At 33.1% G+C, this 24,927-nt stretch overlaps 3 protein-coding genes across 4 annotated transcripts; 1 reads left to right on the top strand and 2 right to left on the bottom strand.

The window, feature by feature from the left end:
• The first annotated feature begins 7,844 nt into the window (after positions 1-7,844).
• On the top strand, positions 7,845-8,897 carry LOC111801091 (ethylene-responsive transcription factor 2). Its single transcript, XM_023685072.2, has one exon. It carries the CDS (start codon positions 7,919-7,921, stop codon positions 8,780-8,782), a length of 864 nt encoding a protein of 287 aa, XP_023540840.1. The 5' UTR covers positions 7,845-7,918; the 3' UTR covers positions 8,783-8,897.
• A 5,050-nt stretch (positions 8,898-13,947) lies between these two features.
• On the bottom strand, positions 13,948-18,612 carry LOC111801092 (ubiquitin carboxyl-terminal hydrolase 3). The gene is made up of 9 exons (XM_023685073.2): positions 18,413-18,612; positions 17,418-17,549; positions 17,266-17,307; positions 16,440-16,545; positions 15,881-15,939; positions 15,590-15,664; positions 14,672-14,720; positions 14,458-14,534; positions 13,948-14,268 (listed from the first exon to the last, which is right to left on the bottom strand). Exons 1-9 carry the CDS (start codon positions 18,485-18,487, stop codon positions 14,170-14,172), a joined length of 714 nt encoding a protein of 237 aa, XP_023540841.2. The 5' UTR covers positions 18,488-18,612; the 3' UTR covers positions 13,948-14,169.
• A 591-nt stretch (positions 18,613-19,203) lies between these two features.
• On the bottom strand, positions 19,204-24,422 carry LOC111801090 (putative enoyl-CoA hydratase 2, mitochondrial). Of its 2 annotated transcripts, none has more exons than XM_023685070.2 (8): positions 24,111-24,422; positions 22,950-23,119; positions 22,752-22,826; positions 21,595-21,685; positions 21,436-21,487; positions 20,856-21,001; positions 20,698-20,774; positions 19,204-19,543 (listed from the first exon to the last, which is right to left on the bottom strand). In XM_023685070.2, the coding sequence occupies exons 1-8, from the start codon at positions 24,340-24,342 to the stop codon at positions 19,367-19,369; spliced, it is 1,020 nt and encodes a 339-aa protein (XP_023540838.2). In that variant the 5' UTR covers positions 24,343-24,422; the 3' UTR covers positions 19,204-19,366. The 2 variants fall into 2 exon arrangements, with proteins under 2 accessions (XP_023540838.2, XP_023540839.2); XM_023685071.2 differs by having other exon boundaries at positions 20,856-20,959; positions 24,111-24,420.
• Positions 24,423-24,927: the final 505 nt, after the last annotated feature.

The following is a 24,927-nucleotide window of genomic DNA, read 5'->3' as shown; positions in this document are numbered from 1 at the left end:
TCATAGTGCTTTGTCAAACAATAATGTGGATGCAAATTTAATAAAGTGGGATTTGACGTCAAAAGGGGCAATTATTTATTATTTATTATTTAATTTACTTGAATTGGTATTTCACTAAATAAATTTTGACTTTTACACCAAATTCTTTAATAAATATTATTTTACAAGAACAATTTTGTTTTAAGAGTTAAATTAATAAAAATATTCTTAAACTTTTTATTTTGTCTCGAAGTTATTTTTAAATTTTTTTAAATAAAAAAAAATTTTAAAATATATATATAATTAGTTTTGGATGGAAACGATCCTATTTTATCTTTTAATAATGTTTTTTTTATTATTATTATTTTGTTATTTAAAAGAATTTTCAATTAAGATTGATTTTGTTTTACAAGTTTGAGCTACTTCAAATAAAAATTTGAATGATTTTTGGTTGACTTATTAAGAGAATAAAATAATACCCGACTATTTAAATCTAGATCGACCCGGTTTATTACTAAATGCATACATTCATTATTTTAAAAATAAAATGAAATCATCAAAATTAATAAAATAAAAAAAGATTTGTTGTGTTTAAGCAATAAGTATGTCTAAATTAATAATATATATGATTTTGTGAAACCACATCTTAATAAAAGTCAAATAAAATCTAAATATGCTTTTTTTAAAAAAAAAAATTAATTAATTAATTAATAAAAGTCATAAAATGAAATATAGTATTTTTGAAAAGTAGTGTACAACCAAATTGGTGCACCCAACTTGGGTTGATTGGACAAAGTTGATAGCTTTTGGATGTGGTGAACTTTAATGCATGCTCGTCAACAAGTCAACCCTTTTGCCTATTTCAACTATTTCTCTCCTTTTCAATGTTCGACTTCTTTCTTGTCTCTTTGTAATACCCGAGTAAATCATGAATGAAATGATATCGTATTCAAATAAGAGCGATTTTGAGAATAGAATAGCTAAGAAAAGTTTAAAACAACTAAAGTTGAGAATATTTGCTATAATCACCGTACCTAAATGGTGTGAAAGTTCTCGTTTTATAATCAAATAAATTACGAGGATATGGAAATAGTAATAAATGGAAAGATACGTATGCGTAATGGAAGACAAAAGATCAAATATGATATATATGGTAAACTATAATTCAGTACTAAATATCTTTAACACCCCCGCAAGCTGAGAGTCAGATTTGAACGAACAAACTTGAATCTAAAAAATTCAAAGAGATGTCGAGAAACACTTTTCGTCAAGATGTCAACGACTTGGTTCGGAGGAGGCGCAGAGAAACACTTTCTTGGCCGTCGAAAACTGCAGAGGGATAGTCGTTCAACGATGATGCTACCTTGACTTCGGCGAGAATATGTCTAACCCATGAAGAGGGATCATTACTCAGCGGCGATGCAACCTTGGCTTCGGCGAGAATATGTCTAACCCAAGAAGTAGAAGGGGGAAACCTAAAGCAAGGGACAAAGACAATGTTGAAGCCGGAAGAGTCGCCACAGTGGGTGAAGGAGCCAATTTTGGCGAGAAGGGCAGCGGCGACTTGGTTGGTGAAGAGGCCAGTGCGGCGCCCAGATTCTAAAGGTAAATCTTTGCAAAAAGTCGATAGGTTTCTTGAGATTCTGTATCTTTTCGATGGGAACGCTCATGAGGATTCTGAGGTTAGGGTTTCTATGAAGGATGAAGGGAAGATTGGGAAGAAAATGGAAAAGACTATGTTGGCTAAGAAAAAACCGATTGTGTTGGAAAAGGTGAGGTAGTATGTACAGAGTATGGCGAAGGGTGATTTGGAGGTCAAAAGGGTGGAGCCGAAAAGTAATCAACCGACTCCGCCTACAACAGCCATAAAGACTGCCCCTATGACATCAAAAGCCAGTAGTGGTGGTGGAGAAGAACAGTAGAGGATTCAGAAATCATTGAAAAGAAAGGATCACAGTGGCTAAACGAAAAGAACTCTGATACCATGAGAATATTTGTTAAAACCACCCCCACCTAAATGGTCGGAAAGTTTTCTATCTATGTGTAATGGAAGGCAAATATCTAGATATTTGTCTATCATAAAAGATCAAATATGATATATATGATAAACTATAATTTAGTATTAAATATCCTTAACAAAAGTTACTATCTATTCCAACAAGTTACAACATCTTTTTACAGCTCAACGTAGAAATTTCAAAATTAAGTGATTTATCTGGAGCAGACTTATGTTTGTTTGTGAGTATAACTTTCACTCTTTGAAACGAGAAATAAGTAACGTGACCATATCGTAGAAATACAAGAGAATTTCGAGACATCAATCCAAAATTCGAATTATGAATTAGGGGCTTCAGAATTTTAAAAAATAATTTTTTTTTTTTACAACCTATTTGAGGGTGACATATTTTGGAAAAAAAAAAAAAAAAAAAAAAAAAAAAAGTTAGAGCAAATTGATTCATTCAACAATAAATAGGAGGGAGGTAGACAAGATCTATAAGGACAATGTCTCTAACCAACAATGTCCATCAATAATTAAATTTAATTATTGTAGCTTCTAGAAGCTTAGACAGAGAAATGTATGGATAAGGCTTCTAGAATCTTTTAGTTCACTTAATTAAGATGTTATGGATAAGGCTTCTAGAATGTTCTAGGTTCACTTAACTTCGTATTTGGGCCTTGATTCCTTTTAAAGGCCCATTTAGAATATTGGAAAAGGTATATTCTATATTGGAATATTAATTTATTTAATTCTCTCGATTTAATTAGAGATTTCTCACTCCATTCAAGTGGGTCCACATTGGCCCGAGACATCTCTAACTTAGTCTCAATCGAACTCCTGATTCATGCCAACACCCTAAACCTTCCTACGCACATCTCCAAGCTGAATTTTGTCTCCCCTTCGACTCAGCTTAGACATCTATGTCTGGTGTTTTCAATCCCGTTCTACCATTTTAGATTAACTAGAAGAGTTGGTTGAAGTTAGTTCTTGAATGTGTTCTAAGTATAATGTCGTGGAACGTCATAGGTGGAATCAGACATCGATGAGCAAGATCAAAGTAACATAAACAAAGAAAATTTAGTAACTTCAACTTAGGACAACAAGTAAGTGAGCTTACTATTGCAATGCTTATAGACTAAGTTGAATGAGTTGTTTGATGCATGAATAACACGTAACTTGTGGTCTATTTACGTGTTATTAATACGAACACGTTATGTCCTCTAAGACATCTTGATGTTCCATATATGATATGCACGAATGAAATACCACATACATGTACATCTCATAGGAAATTCATGTCATGAAAAGTACAGAGATATTATATGCATCATAACTCATGTACTAAGATTTAAAATGTGCGACCTTAGGCATGTTGAACATCACGAACATGAATTACTTCTCCAATATATTACTTATGGACAGTATACACTACGATATGATATACACACTTTTCGTGAGCATGTACGAACCTATAATCAGGCCTAAAGGGTACATATTCAGCTCCACCAAGTGGATTCATGTGTGCATGCGTGAATCACGTGTAGAGAAGTACTATGCATTCAATCCTATCCCAAAAAAAAAAAAAAACGTAAGAAATAGTCATGAAAAGTAAATCCGAACATGAATCATATTGAAGCAATCATCTATTACAGATCTCTCGAGAATCCCACACATCGAACATTTTTATAAAAAACAAAGTCGAGCATCTCTCTGTTGGCAACTTTTAGATACCTATCATCACATGCCATCCATTTTTATAATTTATTTTAACTTCCACTATTGCTTTCTTTATGTCAACTATATAAATATAAATATACATTTACACTTTATTTTAAAATTTTAAAAAGTTTCAATAATACATTTAACCTTTTTTTTTTAATTTTTTAAAAGTATTTTTATGGAATAATATTTAGCAAGTAGGAATTAAATAAAAATAAAAATAAAAATTTTAAATTTAAAGACACAATGATTAAAACTTTATAAAAGTGGAGTGTGCTCATAAATTTATAATTCAACTCTTATTTTAATAATAATAATAATAATAATACAAAACTTATATCCCTAATATAATTTGAAGTCGGCCAAATCATATAAAATTATTTAACCCACTTTATGTTATTTATTTAAATGGAATAAAAATTTGACATCCACTTAATAATATTCAAAACCATCATCATTATATATATTTTTTCTTTTAAATTTTTTAATGGAAAAAAAATGATAAAAAGGACAAAGTGGGCACCATGCTCCATTCTAATTATTTTTATTATTATTAAAATAAAAATTAGTTAATATATATTATTATTTAAAATAGTGTGTAACAAAATAACGTCATTTAAAAAATAAAATAAATTATTACCCATAGTGCCATCAAATTATAAAATTATTAAAATAATTAAAAGGAAGGTGAGTTGCAACCTCCTAATAAAGCAGCTGAAAATAATATATATTTTATTAATATTTGAAGAAAATGTTTTAAAAAAGAAATATTAAAAAAATTTAAATTCTTGGATTGGGGTGCGGAGCACGTGCGCAAGGCAAGTCGGGCAAGTAAGCCACCAATAAGAAGATGGGAAAACGGAATTTTTCAACGGTCAAACTTCAAGGTCACGGCTGACCGGTTTGGTCTTCGGTCAGCTTCTTTTACTTTTTTTATTTTTTATTTTTTTTTTATTTTTTATTTCTTCATCCATTTAGTCGACATCATTTAAATTGGATAAATATTTTTTTATCATTTTCGTAATATTATTTTTACTCTTTTTTTCATTAAATTTAATTTTAATTTACATATTTTTAATATATAACTTTATATTTTAATTTTTTTAATTTTAATTTTTTTAATTTTTAGGAGAAATTCAAACCTTAAAATTAGGATGAAAATCAACTATTTTTTTTAAATGTTGTTTCCATAATATTATGGGCTTGGTTGTTTAGATTCTCACGCAATTATTTGAAGAGTAATATTATAAAATTTTTAAAATATATTAAGATATTATTTTGAATTTCTATTTTATGTTTTATTTTATTTTATATATTTTTAATATATCTTCAAAATTAGTTATTTTTAAAAAAAGATTTATAATTAGTTTATTGTTAAAATTTTCTTATAAAAATATTTAATCTCTATTAATTTTCCTTTTTAAATTTTGATAAAAGTACAAAATATCGAAATTAATATAGTATTTTAATTAATTTTTTTAAAATGCGAAATTTAAATATTTTAGAAGGAATTGTTGAGTTTCTACTAAATCAATGGGAAGGGGGTAAATAAAGAAATTAGTTACCTAGTAATAATAATAATAATAATTGTATGTAAAAAAAAAAATAATACACAATCTAAAGTAATAACCTAAAAAAATAGAAAAAAAAATAATAATAATAAAAAAAGAAAAGAAGAAGAAGAAGTTGCCCACATGCTTAAAAACTAAGCAGGTTAGACCGCTAGAGAGGGAGGTCCCGCACTTCATCTTATCATCTCACTTGAACGGTTCAAAGAACTAGATTGTCTGGATGTAGGGAGGTCACACTTTATTTAGTCAAAGGAGTGTTCATATGACCAGATAACCTAACCAACTTAGATTGTCCAATCCAAACCATAAAAGTTAAGTTGAGTTTTATTTTTTTTTCAGTCTCGGTTGGGTTGAATTTTTTAAAATCTGGAAAATTCGAACCCTACCATAGTTTTAAAAATATTAAGAACGTTTAACGTTTATAACCAATCTTAGTTATGCGTTATAACATGTAAATACTAGATATTTGAATTTTATGAAATTGAGATATTAATATAATATTTATAGTTGATAAATATAATTTTGAAAATAATTTTAAAAAATAAAAAACAATTGGACAACCTTAACCGAACATCCCTATTTAGTCATATAGGATTCCACATACTCCTAAATTAACCAAAACTAATTTTTATTTTAAATATTATATTAAGTGGGACTAATTTTAAAATTTATTTAGATATTTTAAAATAGATGGATTAAAATAACAATATTGTAAAAATGTATTTTTAAAAATAAAAAAGAATTAAGTTATAAATAAATTTAGCATTAATTCCCACTGAACTATATATATATATATATATATATATATATATATATAAAGATGGCACTTTCCACAGAAGAAAACATATGAAAATTAAAATTTAAAATAATAATAATAATAAATATTAATATAATATGTGGGGAAAAGATGTGTTCACCAAACATTATTGAAGACTTATCCAAACAAGACAAATGAGTTTTAAAGAGAGAGAATCAAATTGTCAAGTTGTCTTAAAGCAATGTATCTATAAAGTTTTTTCCATTCTAAAATTAATTATTAATCTTATTTTCCTAAAATTAAAATCCACATTCACACACACATATGCTCACTATCATTTTTCAAATCATTTTATTTCTTTTTTAAATTATTAAAATAAAATAAAATAAAACCCATTAAATTAATATTTTTTAAATACACGGCCCAAAATAAAATCTAAAAAGCTTAATAAATAACTCACCAATTATGATTTGATATTTTGATCTCCAAAGTTTATAATTAGAATTAAAAATATTTAAATTTAGGTATAAAATTAAAGAAGTAATAATATGAAAATTAGAAAAAAAAAATAAAAAGGGAAATTAAAGTTGGTATGATCACCTTGGGACCCACGCTTTAAAGACGGGGGCGAGGTAGAGGGAGACTTTTCCCATTATATTTTCAATTATTTCTATTATGCTCAAATATGAAAGGAATTTTATTTATTCACATATATATATATATATATATATATATATATATATATATATATATATATTTGTGTTAATTATCATTCATTTGAGTTTTCAACGAGTTCTATATTGAAATTGAGTTCGGCCAATAAAATTTTCTATTCTTTTGTATATATTTTTAAAAAATATTAATTTGGGAGAAAAATTATATATATATATATTTTTTTTGTAACAACCCAGATCCACCGCTAGCAGATATTATCCTTCTTGGGCTTCCCCTCAAGGCTTTAAAACGCGTATGCTAGGGGAAGATTTTCACACCCTTATAAATGGTGGTTTGTTCTCCTCCCCAACCAATGGTGGTTTGTTCTTCGGGGTCCAGCGTCCTCGCTGGCACTCTTTCCTTCCTCCAATTGATGTGGAACTGCCACCAAATCCACCCCCTTTGGGGCCCAGCGTCCTTACTGGCACACTGCCTCGTGTCTACCCCCTTCGCTAGCATATATTGTCCTCTTTGGACTTTCCTTTTCGAGACGCGTCTGCTAGGGGAAGGTTTCTCCACCCTTTTAAATGGTGGTTTGTTTTCTTCCCAACCGACATCACACACACACACATATATATATATATTAATGGGTGAGATAGAGACACAGAATATAATCCTTGCTTTTGTCACTAATTAGCTTAAGGCAGGTTGCTACTGTCATAGTCCAATAGTTAAATAGACATCTTTAATGATATATTGATTAAAAAAAGAAATTATGTAAACCATTTTTACTAAAAAGAAAAAAAAAAAGAAAAAAAGTGGCGATTTTATGGAATTAAACGGCGATGTAAAAGGGAAGTGGAAAACAGCGAGGTGACGCACATGCCGACAAACGACAAATGGCGTGTGAATCAGGGGTGGCGTCATCCTAATCCAAATCCCAATTTTCACACGTGATTAAATTCCCCCTCACACAACTTGCACATTTTTTCTGCAGCTTCTCAGAAACCCCTTCCCCTCTTAAAACCACATCCGCTATTTATTTATTTATTTATTTATTTATTATTATTTATTAAAATAATATTTTATTTTTTAATGTTTAAAAAATAGTCCACATAGTTGAAGTTCATGAATCTACTTTACTTATTTATAGCTTTCCTATCCCCAAATCTTCAGTTTCATTCAGATTTACATTTCTCTCTATCTCAAAAAGATTTGATTTTTGGTTCAAATTTAGAAATGATGTACGAACAGAGTAATAGCTCTGAATCGGATTTTGTTCTTCTCGAATCCATACGCCGCCATTTGTTCGTAGATTCTGATTCTCTCCGATGTGGGAATTTCGCCGTCGCCGGAGCCACCGCCCCTGTTTTCTGCCGGACCTCCAGTTTCGGAAGCTTGTACCCTTGTTTGACTGAAAAATGGGGTGCTCTGCCTCTCAGAGAGGATGATTCCGAGGACATGGTTCTCGCCGGAGTTCTCCACGACGCTGTTCAGTTCGGCTGGGTTCCCTCGCTCGGATCTTCCTTGCCGGAGACTTTCAATTTTGGTTTTTCCGATGTCAAGCCTGAGCCGGAGATTCTCCCGCCGGTGAACATCTCGCCGGAAGTTATCGAAACGAAGGTGGCGGTGGCGGTGGCAGATCCGTTGCCGGTGGTTGTTCCTGCGAAGGGGAAGCATTACCGGGGAGTCAGGCAGCGGCCGTGGGGGAAGTTTGCGGCGGAGATTCGTGATCCGGCGAAAAATGGGGCTCGGGTTTGGCTTGGGACATTTGAAACGGCGGAGGATGCAGCGTTGGCTTATGACCGAGCCGCTTATCGGATGCGCGGCTCTAAAGCTCTTCTTAATTTCCCGCTTCGAGTTAATTCTGGTGAACCCGACCCGGTTCGAGTGACGTCGAAACGGTCGTCGTCCCGGTCGTCACCGGAGCCCACTTCTTCGTGTACGTCGGTGGAGAGTGGGTCCCCTAAGAGGCGGAAGAAGACAGACGGCACGACAATGCCGACGGCTCAAGCTGCGCCGGAGTCGATACAATTAGGGGAGGGGACCAATGCAATACAAGTGGAAACTGACGTGGCAAAGTACACAAGTGGCGAGCAATGATTGGATGAGTAATGATAATAGTGAGAAAGGAGCATTATTGTAATTATTTTTTTTGAGACCATATTTTAGGTATATGATTGGTAGATTTTCTTTGGGATTTTTCAAAAATATTAAATTTCCCAAAAAAAAAAAAAAAAAAAAAAAAAATCCCTTTGAATTAAAATTTTCTATTCTTTTCTTTCTCTCCTAACCAAATATTAAATTATTTAATTTGGAACTGAATTGAACCAATTAAAATTAATTCATCGATTTAATTAATATAAATGTATATCTTAATAATTAAAATAAATAATTTAAAATTGAGAAATCAAACTAAAATGGGATGGCATTTATTTTAAGTAAATAATAATAAATAATTATTAATGTTTTGTTTGTTTTTTTTTTAATTAATTTTTTTATATAAAAAAAAAGGATAGTGTGAAAGGAGAATATATAAAACGTGTTAAATAAAAACTCTTTTAACAAATACACTCGATAAAGTCAAGTCTCCCACCACATTTAGTTGACTTTCAAAACATTGACTGTTGACTTTTTTTTTTTTTTTTTTTTTTTTTTTTTTTTTTTCATTTGCACCGGTTTTGTTTAAACCGCTCACAATTAAATTAAATATTGTGTTTCAATCCCTTTACTTCACATAAAATATCATTTTAATTTTTTAAATCTCAATTATTAATATTCTCATAATCATTTAACCAAATTTCAAATTTTTTAATGTCTAATATTTTAGGTTCAATTAGTTTCCATTTCTTCTCTAAATACATAATATATTGATTGTTTCCATTTTCGACTAAACAAGCTCGACTTTCATATGCTTAGACTATTTTCTACCATGTTTGATTATTTGGGAGACGTTTTCAACACTTTTTGAGGCGTTTAAGGTTAGTATAACTATTGTTCACCCAATTTAAATTTAGATTCTTTTAGACCGGACGTGAGCCAATTTTCATAAGTAGAATTCTAAGTTATGACGGTGGGACTCTTTAGTAGAATTAGATTTCAAGGAGTTGTTTTAGGCTGACATCAAAGGAGCATAGTGACTTTGACTTAGGCCAATCAAGTAAGTGATTCTACTGTTGGGTTCGTTCGACGAATTTTATCATATATGATGGCACATGCTTCGTGGCCCCTACATATGTCATAATTATGATTGAGATACTATATTATGCTATGTTATACTATGTTATGCCAAATTATGTTAAGTTATGCTATGTTGTGTTATGCGATGTTTATAAACTGGATCATGTTTATGATGTAGATAATCTATGATGTGTAAACTTCTATACGCCATATAAACTATGTTAAGAACTAAAGATTTGACAGAAATTATGTATGCATGATTCATAGATCCGTTATGTTGTTACTAAATGGAGTTTTGACTGGCATCATTAACTCATGTCATGAGTTTAAGCTATGAGAACCTCGTGCATTTTTGTGTGTCATATGCACCAAGCTACTTCTCTATTATGATTGGTACGAACGTGTATGATAAGGAATCAACCTAAGGCAAAACTCTTATACCAAATGATATGGAATCACTACAAGGGTAGTACGATTCAGATTACCTTACTGATCGAATATCTCAAGACAATAACACTTGTTTAAGATTCGTATCACTCCCTCCACAAGCAAGATAGATCATGTCTAGCTTGAATGATTCTAACTTGCAATCTAACGTAAATGAAATGTAGGAACACTTAGCCCTAATGATAAAGAATCACTCCAAGGGAAAGTAAAATTCAGATTACCTTATTGATCAAATATCTCCCGCTTCCAGGATCAATTCTCCAGTTTGTCCCTCGTAAAAAGAACTAGCAGGTTGATGGATCATTACCCTGATGATTTAATAAATTGTTTTCTCTATCTCGCATGATCATGATGAGTCAAAGAGAATAAAAAAAGATAGGCTTAACAACCGTACAAACATCCTTTGTGCAATGCATATCTCCACAATGGAATTCGTTTTTACCTTCCATCGAAGGAATATAAAATGGAGGATCTATCAGACCCAGAACAGTAAGATCGATCATGTCAAGCTTGAATGATTCTACCTACATGCAACCTAAACTATATAAAATTGTAACGAAACTTAGTCATTGGCTAAAGGAAAGCACAAATGCTCATTTTACTACATTTTTAAAGTTTTTTTTTACGATGATAACATACATGACTTTATATAGGCTCAAAATGAAACTCTTGACCTTTTATGAGATATTTCAAGAGCCATAGTTAGCCACTGTGTATACTTTATAACTATAATTAGCTACGATGTAAATGTAACTTTGTAAATAAAAAGTCTTAAAATACATTAATGAAATACAATAACTTTAAATTATCGTCCATCGTAAATTTGTAGTCATCTAAGAATAAATAACGCCCCACTTGAAATATCTTGAAACTTTTGTTACATAAATGAAACTTGATTCTTCTAACGTGACATTAATATTGCATGATTGAGATACTTTGGTTCATATCAGTGTACCTTACAACATTTATGTTTGCCATGATGTTATGCAGGCCCTTTTGCTCCATGGTGTCCGGTAGCGTGAGCATGCACTAGCCCGACGAGCCAGACCCAGTGGTACGTATACGAGCTCGCTTGGTGCGTCTATGTGCACGTGGGAGGATCGTGTGTAGGAAAGTACTACACATTCAACCTTGTCCGAACTTGAAAGCAGCCTAAGGTCATGACATGAAGTTTTGATAAGGATAGGTCCCTCCATATCAATTTTTATTTTTCGCATTTTTCGACTCAAACAGTGAGGTTACTTATTGATTATTTCTTAAAATACTCAATTCATGTGCTACTCTTATTTTTTCAGATAAAGAACATCACGATGAATAGGATAGTCTCGTTCATGTGAGTTTGGTAGCCCTTAAGTTAGATCAGGCGTTGTTTTATTTATTTAAATTCCCGTCATTTATAGTTTGCCTTCTTGTTTTATGACAATGTAATTTTAAAGAATATATCATGCCTATATTGGCGACCCTATTCTTTAATAGGAAAATATGGTCACGACAGTAATAAAAAAATCATTCCATCTAATAGATATCATCCGTAACTAATTTTCAATTTCTATTGATTTTTTTTAAAATTAAAATAAAATCAAATTTTATATGCCATAAAACCCTAGGTCCCGTAAATTTGTAAAATTTTAAAAAATATTAATTACGTCATGGATCTATTCGAAATTAAAAATTTAGAAATATAGTAAACACTTTTTAAAATTGAGAGAAAATATACACAAATTTAAATATTAAAAAACGTATAAAATATTTTTTAAAATTGAGTGATAAAAGAGACACAATACAAACAAAGTACGAGGTAGATTGTCTACCTACCATGTTTTCCATAAATATTTACTCATATTATTCGAATTAGATATATTAGTTTATTATTTATGGTCAAATTTATTTATTTGTTTATTTATTTTAGTTGGAAATAGAATAATATTAAAGTGGTTCCGACAATTTTTCTTTATTTTGGTTGAAAATTTAGAATAAAGTGAAATTAGTTGTCATCCTATGTTGAATTGTCTATTTTCACTCATTTCTATAAAAAAAAATAAATAAGTTTATCATTTTGCACGTGAAACTTATTGCTCTAAAAAAAAAAAAAAAATACTAAAATTTTGAAATTTTGCACTCAAAATAATAATAATAATAACTTTTATAAAATGAAAATATTATTGGTCCCTTATTACATTGATTTTTGGACGTTCTCAAGAGGACAAATTTTTACTTTTATTTTGTTTAGATTTTATAAACGATCAACGATGAAAATATTATTTTATTAACTTTGATATAAAAAAATTTAAATTACAAGTTTAATCTGAAAATATCCATAATGTCAAAGGGATCCATATTCTATTAGACATAAAATAAAAAATTTAGAAATTTATTGAACATAAAATCGAATATTAGACATCTTTTTAAATTCAGAAACTTATTAAATACAATATTAAGAGTTTAATGTTTTAACTAGTACAAACCATAAACGTTCATCAACTAAATTTGTAATTTAACGAAACAGTTCTAAAATGAGTTATAAATTTCAATAAGCTGAGCCCCACCTGGTTGTACGTATATGTATTATGTAATTGCTTCTAGAAGGGTTTGAGTTTCGAGGTAATTTCCGACCAACATTTAGGTCCAAAAGTAAAAGGTTCATTGCACGTGAAGGAACTGTGGGGTACTCTGGGGCCCACATGGTTTGAATTCTTATCTTCCACTTTTTGACACTTTTTTTTTCTTTATTTATTTTTCTTTATGTTAAATATTATGATTTCTATGATTGGTTTGAATATTTAGAGTAGAACCCTAATGAATTTGCATTTAATAGCTTTTTATAAGTGATATATTAATAGCTTTTATAAGTGATATCTTAATGACAAACAAGGTGGAGAACTAAGAATAGGGAGAAGTAGTGGGTTTGGAGATTCCAGTTTAGGATAAGGTGTATTCCCCAAATTTGGAAAACATATTAAAACAAAAATTGATTGAAGGAAAAGAAATAAAATCAAAAGGAGGGGCATTTTTGTAATTTCATATTATTTTAATTAAAAGAACACATATGCAAAAAGTAGAAAAATTTACATGCCCACATCACGGAAATGACTTTTTCGACTTTTCGCCATTTTGAACTATTGATTCAAGAAAAATGTATTTGGAGAAACTAGTAAAGAGAATCAACCATAACACTATAGAACTCGTGTATACGAAAAGTCAAGCTTTGTAGTGTTGATGAACGTAGCTATAAGGGTAAAATCTCTAAAGATTTTACTGATTCAGGAACTTAAGTTGAGTATTCTCGTGAAGGTTAGTTGAATAGAAATATACTCTAATATGCACCCAGCTAAGAGGAAAGCTAAATAATTGATGATTTAGTTAAGCTAGGTAGTATGTCCTACTTACAGGCCATAAGATGGTATAATGATATTAGCTATAGAGGGTGCGAGTAAGCGTGAATCCAAGTCGTATATTGACTAGTTTCCATCTTGCTTTAAGATGTGTAAAGTGATTTTTCAAACATGATTTTTAAACATAGTTATACTGTTAAACATATCTTAAACAGTCATCTACGTCTGTTTTGGCAGGATTTGTATTCCTATTTTCACCTTTTTATGGTTCAATTTGTCACTTATACAATCAATATGACCATATGCATGTTTGTAAGCAATGAACACAACTTTTCTATTGTCAAATAGCAAATTCTAAAACCACAAAAGAAAGTTCAATGCAAGTGGTGAACACCTTGTTTGTCTCAGGCAAAACAGATTCACATACATATTCATGTGGCTACTTGTAAATCATTCCTAATAGAAATGGCGAAAACTAGGCCTAGGAGTTGGTCATTGATGTAAGACTAAGTAAGATCGAACCTGTTCGCCTTAAGATGTGTCCCCAACTTTCTTCGAAACGGCAATGACGTTGAAGCTCAGGGAGTCGGGATTTTTTGAGATCATGCCCTTTATGACTTCAGCTGCATCCTGTGTTTTTATCAATCATTTCATCAAAATGCAGAGAAGAGAAGTGTAATATTCAGTTAATTGGGCCAACATATTCAAGATGGAAGGTCGACAAACATACAAAGTGATTCAAAAAGAATATTTTGCTTTCACACTTGATTCTTCTAATGGCTAAAACACCTGGATGGTTTGTTCAGAACAAGTATTTACCTCTAATAGACTGCTAGGGGATGATACACCATGTGATATTGGTCCCGACTTTCTCCCGTCGAGCTCATAAAGTTTCCCTGCATAAAGCAACAATTAAGATAATGTAGATTACATCATTTCTTAAAAATATAATCACCCAAATTCAGAAAGCACTTTTTCTTCCTTGGGGAGGGAAGGGAGAGAGAAAGAGAGAGATAGAGAGAGACGTTCATACCATCCACACATGTGAAGCAGATAAAGTGAGTATTGACGTTTTCTGGAGGCTGCCAGTAATGGAAGAAAAGATGAGCAAAAAAAAAAAAAAAAAAAAAAAAAAAAAAACACTACTTGAAAAATAAAAAAGACTAGAAATCAAGAACAGAATTAAGAGAAAAGAGTGAGAAATTAACGGACATTTGTCTAATGAGTTAATTTTAATGTTTATCAGCTCCCTTATTGACCTGTTATCAGATATCTGCCAGACGATCCATCACTCACCTTAACCAATAACCTGTACAGATTTTCTATTTTTTAAATGTTCATTCTGTAAATGAGAGGCATGCAGTAAAAGGGCTGAAAGTTCATACCCGCCTTCATGCAAATAAACTAGCTTTTTAAAAGTTATGCAGCAACATTCCTTCTCCATATTCAGTACCTCATTTTTTAAACTGTCCAAAGCTTCAAATCTTCAGTTCCTCCATTATACAACCAACCCCTATGTTGTTAGGTCTTCGACTATTGAAAAATATATCCATTTTCACTGACCATCTACAATTTTAATTGTTAAATTCTAGGTTTCGTTGCAAGGTAAATAGGTAATCATGACGTTTGTAGGAAATTCAGCTCCCCTTGTAAAGCACCTATTCTTTCACATGAAATTTATACCCATAAAATGCAGAAACATCATTTCTTTCTGTAGTAACAAAAAAGGCAGGCTTTTTTTTACCACTGAAAGTAGATATATGAAATTCCTATTGCAGAGGATAGCTATCAAAGCTTTATCTGGAAAAGAAAAATCAAGTGCCGGAGCTTCATTTCTACATGCTGTAGGCAGCCTCAAGAAGGTATATCTATCTATTCTTAGTATGCTCAAAGAAAACAAGAAAACTTCTTATTCTCCACCATAATTCAGTTAATTTGAAAAGAGTCTTACCACCGTTTCTCCAGCAGTAGCTGCTACCGAATGTGCAACTTCCATTTCTCTGTCTTTCTCGAGAAATACTGCACGCTACCAAAGTGAACAGCATAGGACTATTAGATGCAAAACGGAAAAGTATTCTTGGGTAAACACCAACTGGGCAAAGAATGGGCAGAGAATTATTATATTTTCTTCCTCCACTTTCAAGGTATATCTGCCCTTCGCTCTATTGAATTTTTTTTGGTGATGGGTGGGAAGGGAGGAGGGGAGTGAGAAGAGGAAGCAGATATAGTAAAAAGAACGAACCTCCATTGGGTCCATGCTTCTGGTAGACTTGTAGAACCTATCCAAGAATGATCCCTCGGCTTGAAACGTAAAGACAGCACAGGAGTTAAAAAAAAAATGTAAGAGAACTAAAATAATATGATAGCAAAATCAAAGTAATCACTGTGGAATCCCGGAACAAGCAGGCGAGTAGAGACACTAATAAAACTTCAACCAAATTATATCAAAATGAGAATGGCCAGTCACAGGACTGAAGTTGGATACTTAAACCTCTGTGGTAAACCTGGACAAGGTAACCAAATCAGACATATGAATGAGCAGGACAAATAACTCTTAGTTTCACTTTCATATTTAATTTGTGCTCTGCTTAACTTCGAATATAAATAGCTTTCTTCTCATCTTAGTCAACAATGCTTTACTCTACAAGTGCACATACGACAAAAGAACAAGATAAAGGCCTCTGAGAAAAAGGGAGAGGATAATAATGTTACCCAATCTGATCTGGGTAACTGTGTTAATATTCACTACAATTAAGAAATATATTTCACCACATTAAACTGGATAGTATCACAGTACTTACAAAGCTTGATCTCTGAAGTAACGTTCCCTATGGCATGAAGAAGTCCAATAGTTCCACAGGCATTGCCAACCGTTTGTTTCATAAAGTATACTCGATCACTATGATCCTAGAGTCGCGACAGAAAGGAAATAACCTTGTTAAATAAGGATTACAGATGAGAAACCTTTTAACATAAATAAATAAATAAAATAAAGGACTAAACTACAAAAATACCCCTGAACTTATTTTAAAAAAAGTGGTAAAATTACCCTTGTCATTTCATAAATGTTTCAAAACTACTCTTGAAGTACAAATTTACTAGAATGTTGAATGAAAAGTCGACATGCAGTAACTGTGACGCTTGAGATTAAGTTGAAAAGAACGGTGTTCTGCTGTGTAGACTTTTTGTCCAACAATCTAATGAATATTCTACTTCAAGGGTCAAGAATAATGTTATAACTTTTGAAAAAATAGGAGTATTTTTTAAATAAACGGCAAAGCTCAAGAGTATTTTTTATATTAAGCCTAAGAAAACTATAACATGCACCAAAAGTAGACTCTCCGCTAAAATCTGCAACCAGTCAGACTACCATAATTTATGTGAATATGAATTGTGAGAAACATTTTTCTGTTTCTAGCATCTATCACCCACTCTTAAAAGCATTCTCCACAATTTTCTGATGGAAAATGTAAAACATATTATGATAGACAGAAAACCTTCAAAACACAAACAAACACCAGAAACATCCTAATGTACTGAGATAGAGGTGAAAAAAGTAGTCTAAAAGGTCCAGCATAGTGGTAATTTTGAATACACTTGCAAACTTGTCACTGCACTCGTACTTACCTTCTTTGCATCTTTGTCCTGCTGCAGTCTCTCTTCTTCACTCTGAAAATATTAAAACATTTATCCAATGGAGAGATCATCTTCTTAGTTACATGCCAATGGAATTCTTCCAAGCCATAAACGTCATTAAAACTAAACTTTTGCCTGCAAACCTTTTGGGTTATGGGATAAAGGAACAGAACCGCCAGTACAGGCTTAGGCACCATGCTCAAGAGTGCTTCATCCAAGCCATAAACATCGTTGCACTCTGCTTCATCTTCGGGAAGACCAAGACCCCAAAGAAACTATGCAATTACAAAACAGAAGTTTGTAAAAAACTAGATGTAAAATGGAAGTTTTTGCAACTTGAATAAACATTCAAATGCAAAATTGAAACTCTAGGGATCAAATTAAGTTCAGACCTACTCGACACAAATCTAGAAGTTCAATGATTAAACTCATACTTTAACCTTATTATTATTATTATTTCTGATGAGAGGGTAGCAAAAGAAGATTTGAAGGAAAGGAAAAGAAAATGATCACTTCAAAGGTTGCTATCAAGCAAATAACATAGGCACACCATCCTTACGGATATGAAGTCCGAAAGTGACCTAAGCTAAAATATTTAATTGGCTAACAGGGTATGTAGTATGCATTAAAACATCCCTGAGACCTATTGAATCAAGCACATAATCCCGGTTAGTCAAATAAGCTTTTTGAACTGAACGAAGAAGTTCCGATTAGTCAGAAATCATAAACTCATATCCAAAATAACGAATCAAATTGACAAAAAGACATTCTCCACATTTTCTTCCGAATTTTTTTCATACTTCAACAAAATGCTCCTCGCTCACACAGAGCAGAAATTCGCTACCTCCAGAAAGAAAACAGTAAACTCATTTAAAATAAAAAAATAAAAAATAAAATCGGTCAGTAAGCTTTTACGTAGTTCTACAACTAAGAAAAATAAATGAACAAACAGACACAAAAACCATATAGATATACAACAAGAAAACGTACAGACACAGCAAAGAACTATATCCCATCCGAAGAAAACTCCACAATCAAGACAGAAAACCACATTCTTCCTCAATTCTGACCCTCCATATTCTCTTTCCACTAATCAGAGCTCGAATCTAGAAGTGAAGTTAGAACAAAACGATCATACCTGGTTCATAACATCAGGGTTAGCTTCAAGAGGAAGCCATCGCTTAGCCGAAGGGCTTTCGTCTATGGTAGCCATTGTCGTCTTCGGAGCTTCTTCTAGTACACAACAATTACAGAAATGGAATGCTAAAAGCTTCTTCAATGCTCGTTTAGGGCTTCAGATCGAAATCAATCCAACAGCGACACATCACAACGTTCGGCTGGTTCAATGTATATATACGTTCTGGAGTAAATGTTATTCGTTTAATGGGCCTTGAATCGGGTCCACTAATAAACACAGGGAATAAGGCCCAGGCCCAAATTGCTTATTGTAAGCCCATGAGCCCAAGATTGGTGTCAAAATTTCAAGTGTGGACAACTTATACCAATTTTATATTATATAATTTTCAATACGATAACAATATCTTAAAAATAATTAATTAGTTAATTATAATAAATTAACTTGCACTAATAAAAAAATTGATTTTCAATAATTATAACTAATTATTTGTTGATTATTTATAATTCATTAATTATTAATTAAAATTATTTTATATAAGTGATTATCCAAGGTAGTGTAATAAAATAATTAGAATCATTTAATTCCTAAATATCTTATTCTGAGACATCTTATTTTCAAATATTTTAAACAAAACGTTCAACCAAACGATCTCAATTTCACCCTTATTAAACTCATACCAAATTAAAATCGACTCTTATGTGAAAACATTTGCATTCAAATCAAATTGTATCTTCTTGTGCATCAACTACAGGTGACAATATCAAATTGTAATGCTTCAAGTTTTGGTAAGGTTATTGTTAACTTAATTTATTTATTGATGTAGAATTGATATATACCAACCAAGCTTGTTTCCAATGAGGCATCACACTTATGCAAAGCTTGCATTTCTTCTTGTGTTCTAAGAAGTAAAATGAAGATGAGAGGCAACCACATTGTATTGAGGAAACAACAGTTCTATTCTCCTCTATACCTTGGCTTTCGCTTCTCGGCGAAGGCGGCCAATCCTTCCAATCGGTCTACCGTGTTCAACAGTTCTTTGTAACACTCCTCTTCTACTTCCATAGCTGATTCCAGACCGACCTCGAGCCCCTTGTCGATCGCTTGCTTTGCCATCTTTATTGCTAGTGGACCCTGTTAGTACAATGCTCAACAATGAATTGGGTGTTTGGCACTAGGCATACTCGGCCAAAGTTTGGGGGGGGGGGGGGGGGGGGGGGGTGAAGATTGTGCCATCTTTGAATCGACATCTGAGTTACAGAAACTCACTGATAAACTCATTTACGGGATGTCGAACCGATGTCACGTTAGGGGAAGTTCGAGGCCTAGGAACCAAATGACTGTATTTAGATTGTAGGTATAAGTTTCGGGTGCCCAAATACGAAATAGGTGTTGATTTTGTGGGTTTAGGAATCTTTTTATAGCACTGCTCATTTCAAGGATGGAACATAAGGTGCACAATATGATTCATTTAATCTCTACGACGTCTGAAACTAAGAGTAGGATACAACTTTTGTGAGATCCCATATCGATTGGAGAGGAGAACGAAACATTCTTTTTAAGTGTGTGGAAAACTTTCCCTCGTTTTAAAATTTTTGAAGGGAAACCCAAAAGGGAAAGCCCAAAGAGGACAATATCTGCTAGCGATGGGCTTGGACCGTTACAAATGGTATTAGAGCCAAACACTAGGCAGTGTGTTAGCAAGGACACTAGGTCCCGAAGAGGGGTGGATTGTTAGATCCCACATCGATTGGAGAGAGGAATGAGTGCCAACAAGGACGATAGGTGCCGAAGGAAGGTGGATTGTGAGATCTCACATCGATTGGAGAGAGGAACAAGTGCCAGCAAGGATGCTTGGCCCGAAGGAGGGTAAATTGTGAGATCCCACATCGATTGGAGAGAGGAACGAGTGCCAACAAGGACGCTGGCCCCAAAGGAGGGGGGGGGGGGGGGGGTGGATTCTGAGATCTTACATCGGTTGGAGAGGAGAACAAAACATTCTTTATAAGAGTGTGGAAACCTCTCCCTAGCATACGTGTTTTAAAAACCTTAAGGGGGAGCTCGAAAGGGAAAGCCCATAAAGGACAATATCTGATAGCGGTGGGCTTGGGCCATTACAACTTTAATCTCTCAATCCATCCGATGATCATCATCGAATGAGTGGAATCATACGAATAAAATCATAATTTCTATTGAATGTTAATTAGAAGACTAAATTAGGGAAGTAACACACACATAAATTGTCAGCATGATAGTAAGAAAGTTAATAATATAGATGTTCTACATACCTTCTGATTTATCTCCCGGGCAATTTCCAGTGCCTTTACATAAGCTCCACCAGCAGGGACGCAGTAATTTACAAGACCTAAAGCATGAACTTTTACGTTTTTTCTCCTTAACAAAACACTGAAATGATGCTAAAAAATAAAAATATTAGCGATCTTACCTATAGATATAGCATCTCTGCCACTGACCTTACGGGCAGTAAATATAAGTTCCTTTGCTATTGATTTCCCAACCAGCCTAGGAAGCCTTGCAGTCCCACCAGCCCTGCAAAAAACACGTTCAGCACGTGTAATCTCTTCGTACATACTGGAGAAGATTCATGTTAATACCACATATTAATATGAACACTTTAATATTATAATTGAGAAGAGAATACGGATATGAGATTCCACTTCAGTTGGGGAGAAGAACGAAGTATTCTTTATAAGGGTGGGAAACCTCTCCCTAGGAGACGCATTTTAAAAACCTTGAAGGGAGACTTGGAAGGGAAAGCCCAAAGAGGACAATATCTGCTAGCGGTGGGCTTGAGCTATTACAGAAGGGTTCAAGGGGTTCATTAACATAGGATGAGGGTTCTACAAATATTATTGAAGGATATCATTCAGCTTCCACCATCAACACTTTAATATTTATACTAAGTTATAGAGCCATCAAACTTTAATTTTCATGTTAGCTTCTTTCTACTATTCTCAAGTGAGCTACCAAACTTCATCTGTGATACGGAAGGATTTACTACATACCCAGGAATGATAGCAAGTCCGGTTTCTGGCAAACTGAGTTTGGCATCTTCCCCTGGATTATGGTTTAACAATTTGAGTTACAATAACTAGACCATCCAATATAGCAAGAGTTATGGTAATAATTTAATTAACTACAAAATAATCGAATAAACTAATTACCACATATCCGAAGATCACATGCCAGCGCCATTTCAAGTCCGCCACCCAGTGCTGCTCCTTCAATTACTGAAATGGTAGGAATACGAAGTGCCTGTATAAAATAAATTTAGATCATGTCAGCTGACAAAAGAACCTGGAAAACAAACGTAAATATATTTCAAAGTGAAAGTTGAAACAAGATTTGATCGAGAAAGATAAGTATTGCATTCTTAACATTGACAAATTATTAAGTTAATCACGTTAAAAACACATAGAGCTCCTTAAACATGTGAGCATATTGTAGACTTTGCTTATAACAACTCAAGCCTACTGCTAGCAGATATTGTTCGTTTTGGCCCGTTACATATCACCGTCAGCTTCACGGTCTTAAAACGCATCTACTAGGGAGAGGTTTCCACACCCTTATGAGGAATGCTTCGTTCCCCTCTCCCGATGTGGGATCTCACAATCCACCCCCTTTGGGAGCCAACTTCCTCGCTAGCACACTGCCCGATGTCTGGCTCTGATACCATTTGTAACATCTCAAACCCACTGCTAACAGATATTGTCCGCTTTAGCCCGTTACGTATCGCTGTCAGCCTCACGATTCTAAAACGCATCTACTGTGGAAAGAGTCTATCCCTACTTCGACCAGTGCATCGCACTCTCCGGTGACTGACTCTAATACTATTTGTAATAGCCTGAGGCCACGCTAGCAGATATTGTCCGCTTTAGCCCATTACGCATTGTTGTCAGCTTCACGGTTTTAAAACGCGTCTACTAAGGAAATGTTTCCACACCCTTATAAGATATGCTTCGTTCCCATCTCCAACCGATGTCGGATCTCACATTGCCATCCATTGACAATTAAATAAAACTCTAAAAAATGTCATTTGAAGTATTTAGGGAAAAAAAAATCAAGTATAATGCCTATATTTATTTGTGGAATCATTATGAATCAGATCTCAAAGCCATGGAAGAATCTAATAACATATCCTAAGTGATGAGTAAGGATACTAGCATCAGCCACAAAAGTTCAATGGGGTCTGAATATTGATAATAACTTATGTGCATCTAACTGATGCATTATATACTTGACAAGACATCTTTGTTCAAATATTATACGAATCAATCATAGAATTTCAAAGCAAGTAGGTAGGTATATAATAACAATCTACCTCTAAAAATGAGAATGCAGACCGCAGTGAGGTGACAAAGGATTGCACTTCTGATGCTGTCATATTCTTACGCTCCTGTACTTAAAAGAATGCATTGAAGGGGGGAGAATTTAAAGACCATGCCATACTGAGAGAGCCAAATTGTTGAAGATTGTACCAAATTGCTCCAATATAAACCAGCTGGAAAAACAAGAATACCTTCAAATCGGCACCTGCACAAAACACCTTTGGGACAGTGCTGCGGATCATCAGAACATTGACAGATGGATCACAGTCAACAGATTCAAAGGCGTGACGCAATCCCCTCAGCATTTCCTTGCTAATGGCATTTTTCGCCTCAGGCCTGTCTAAATGTACCTCGACAATTCCTGTCATCGATAAACCCAAGTGGATTTCCGTTCAAATGTAACGCAAGCAACCCCAAAAATAGTCAAGAAACTTAAAAGGAAATGATCATAGATAGCATTATTGATGAAGAAAAAAGGAACCCATGAAAGTTTAAGCCACCCTAGTAAAAGCATAAAGAACATTTTAAAGGACTCAAGAACCAAAACAAAAGAAGAAGAAAAGAAAGTTCCATAATGTTGTGAAACACCACTTGATCAGCACCCTCTTTTCAGGAAAAAGTTCTGAGAATTTGTATAGTTTATGCATGAAGAGTGCGTAACCATTTATAAAAATTCTTGGGGTGAGTTTGGCATACTATATAATTTAATATTCTCTTAGAACAATTTCGATAAAAACAGTTTTCCTTAAAATCTTTGGGTGTTTGATTACCTTTCAGAATAATGATTCCAATCACAAGTCTATTCGGTTGTGTTACATCCAAAAATGATTCTACAAATACCAATTGGCTTCACTACATCTAAAAATGATTCAACAACGACAATTAACATAAAATTTAAAGTGATCTTCGATCAATCACTTATTGATTTAACAACTTTAGGGTGTTTCTTACAAAAAATGATTTAAAATCAATTTGATTAGTTAAAAGATAATTGTTGCCGTAGAATCTAAACTCCTAAAGAACATTTTTGGCCTCAAAATCGTATAATAAGTTAATGCAAACACCCTCTAACGAGTTATGTTGCAGACAATCAAATCATCAAGAAAGTACCCATCGAAACAAGGATAAGGAATCATTTAATCACGAGCATAATCATCCCCTTAAATTAAGCAACAAGTACACAATTGCTCCTCGCCTCTCAAACCAAAATGCAAGGGAATATCACTTAATCACCAAACCATAAACTAGCAAAATCGCGACAGTCACAACAAAAGCCTAAAACATCAGCAATCGAAATAACCTAAGCACATAAAATTGAAGAAAGGTTTTCATAACCTCAGCTCAGAAATTACCAGAATCGGAGTCGGAAAGTCGGTGAAGCTGGACCGGTTCAGAAGAAACTGACTCCAAAATAAGAGTTCTGCAATGAGAATACTGCCATGGATGTGAGAACGACTTGAAGCCATCGGAAAAGTTGGAAGCTGGAAATGGATGAGCGAGGTGTTTGGCCGGAATCGGAAGATTCTGCAGTGAATGACGGCTGAGGTTGATGAGCTTCCTGCTCAGAACTCTGAATGCTCCCATTCGTTGGACGGCGACGAAGAGAGAGAATACGGGAAAATGAGACAAAACGGATTGGATCAAAACATTTTTGAATTTTAGTTTTGGAATATTAAATCATTTTGGATTTATTATAAAGTTTGAGATATCATTTTTTAAATTTTTTTTTTAGATTAAGATGATATGATAAAAGAGACTTTATCTTTATCTTATTATTATTATTATTATTTTTTTTTTAATAAAAAAGAGAGTCTATCTTCTTTTGTTTTAGAATTAAATGCATAACTAATAATTTTTAATACATTTAAGTATAAATTTAGTTAATTATTTGGGATATCAAAAACTCATAATTCTTTAATCTTTTATTTTATTTTTATGATTTAATTATAAATTTAGTCTCTTTAACTTTGAATTGGTCAAAATATGCGGAAGGATTATGGATGGAATATAATGAAATAGAGCCACTTTGAGATTATCTATGAAATGCGGAAGGATTATGGATGGAATATAATGAAATAGAGCCACTTTGAGATTATCTATGAAATGAGGCATGGAACGGAGCCACTACAAAAAAGTTCTGGGAGTTACGAAGAAAACCTCGAACTCATT

Source organism: Cucurbita pepo, chromosome 8, assembly GCF_057944985.1.
Source record: "Cucurbita pepo subsp. pepo isolate OVF chromosome 8, ASM5794498v1, whole genome shotgun sequence".
Classification (NCBI taxonomy): Eukaryota; Viridiplantae; Streptophyta; class Magnoliopsida; order Cucurbitales; family Cucurbitaceae; genus Cucurbita; species Cucurbita pepo.
The sequence above is the reverse complement of the archived record's forward strand: the minus strand, read 5'-3'. Positions and strand labels throughout refer to the sequence as shown.

Excerpts from the sequence above, each read along its gene's own strand:
- LOC111801090 (XM_023685070.2), bottom strand. The coding sequence starts at position 24,342 with ATGGGAGCATTCAGAGTTCTGAGCAGGAAGCTCATCAACCTCAGCCGT. Across the intron at positions 21,686-22,751 it reads CTGCATTCTCATTTTTAGAG|GCACTTCGTATTCCTACCAT; the intron begins GTAGATTGTTAT and ends TATTTTATACAG. Across the intron at positions 21,002-21,435 it reads GGACTTGCTATCATTCCTGG|TATGTACGAAGAGATTACAC; the intron begins GTATGTAGTAAA and ends AATCTTCTCCAG.
- LOC111801091 (XM_023685072.2), top strand. The coding sequence starts at position 7,919 with ATGATGTACGAACAGAGTAATAGCTCTGAATCGGATTTTGTTCTTCTC.
- LOC111801092 (XM_023685073.2), bottom strand. The coding sequence starts at position 18,487 with ATGGCTACCATAGACGAAAGCCCTTCGGCTAAGCGATGGCTTCCTCTT. Across the intron at positions 16,546-17,265 it reads AGGACAAAGATGCAAAGAAG|GATCATAGTGATCGAGTATA; the intron begins GTAAGTACGAGT and ends TCGCGACTCTAG. Across the intron at positions 15,665-15,880 it reads GAAGCATGGACCCAATGGAG|CGTGCAGTATTTCTCGAGAA; the intron begins GTTCGTTCTTTT and ends TCACTTTGGTAG.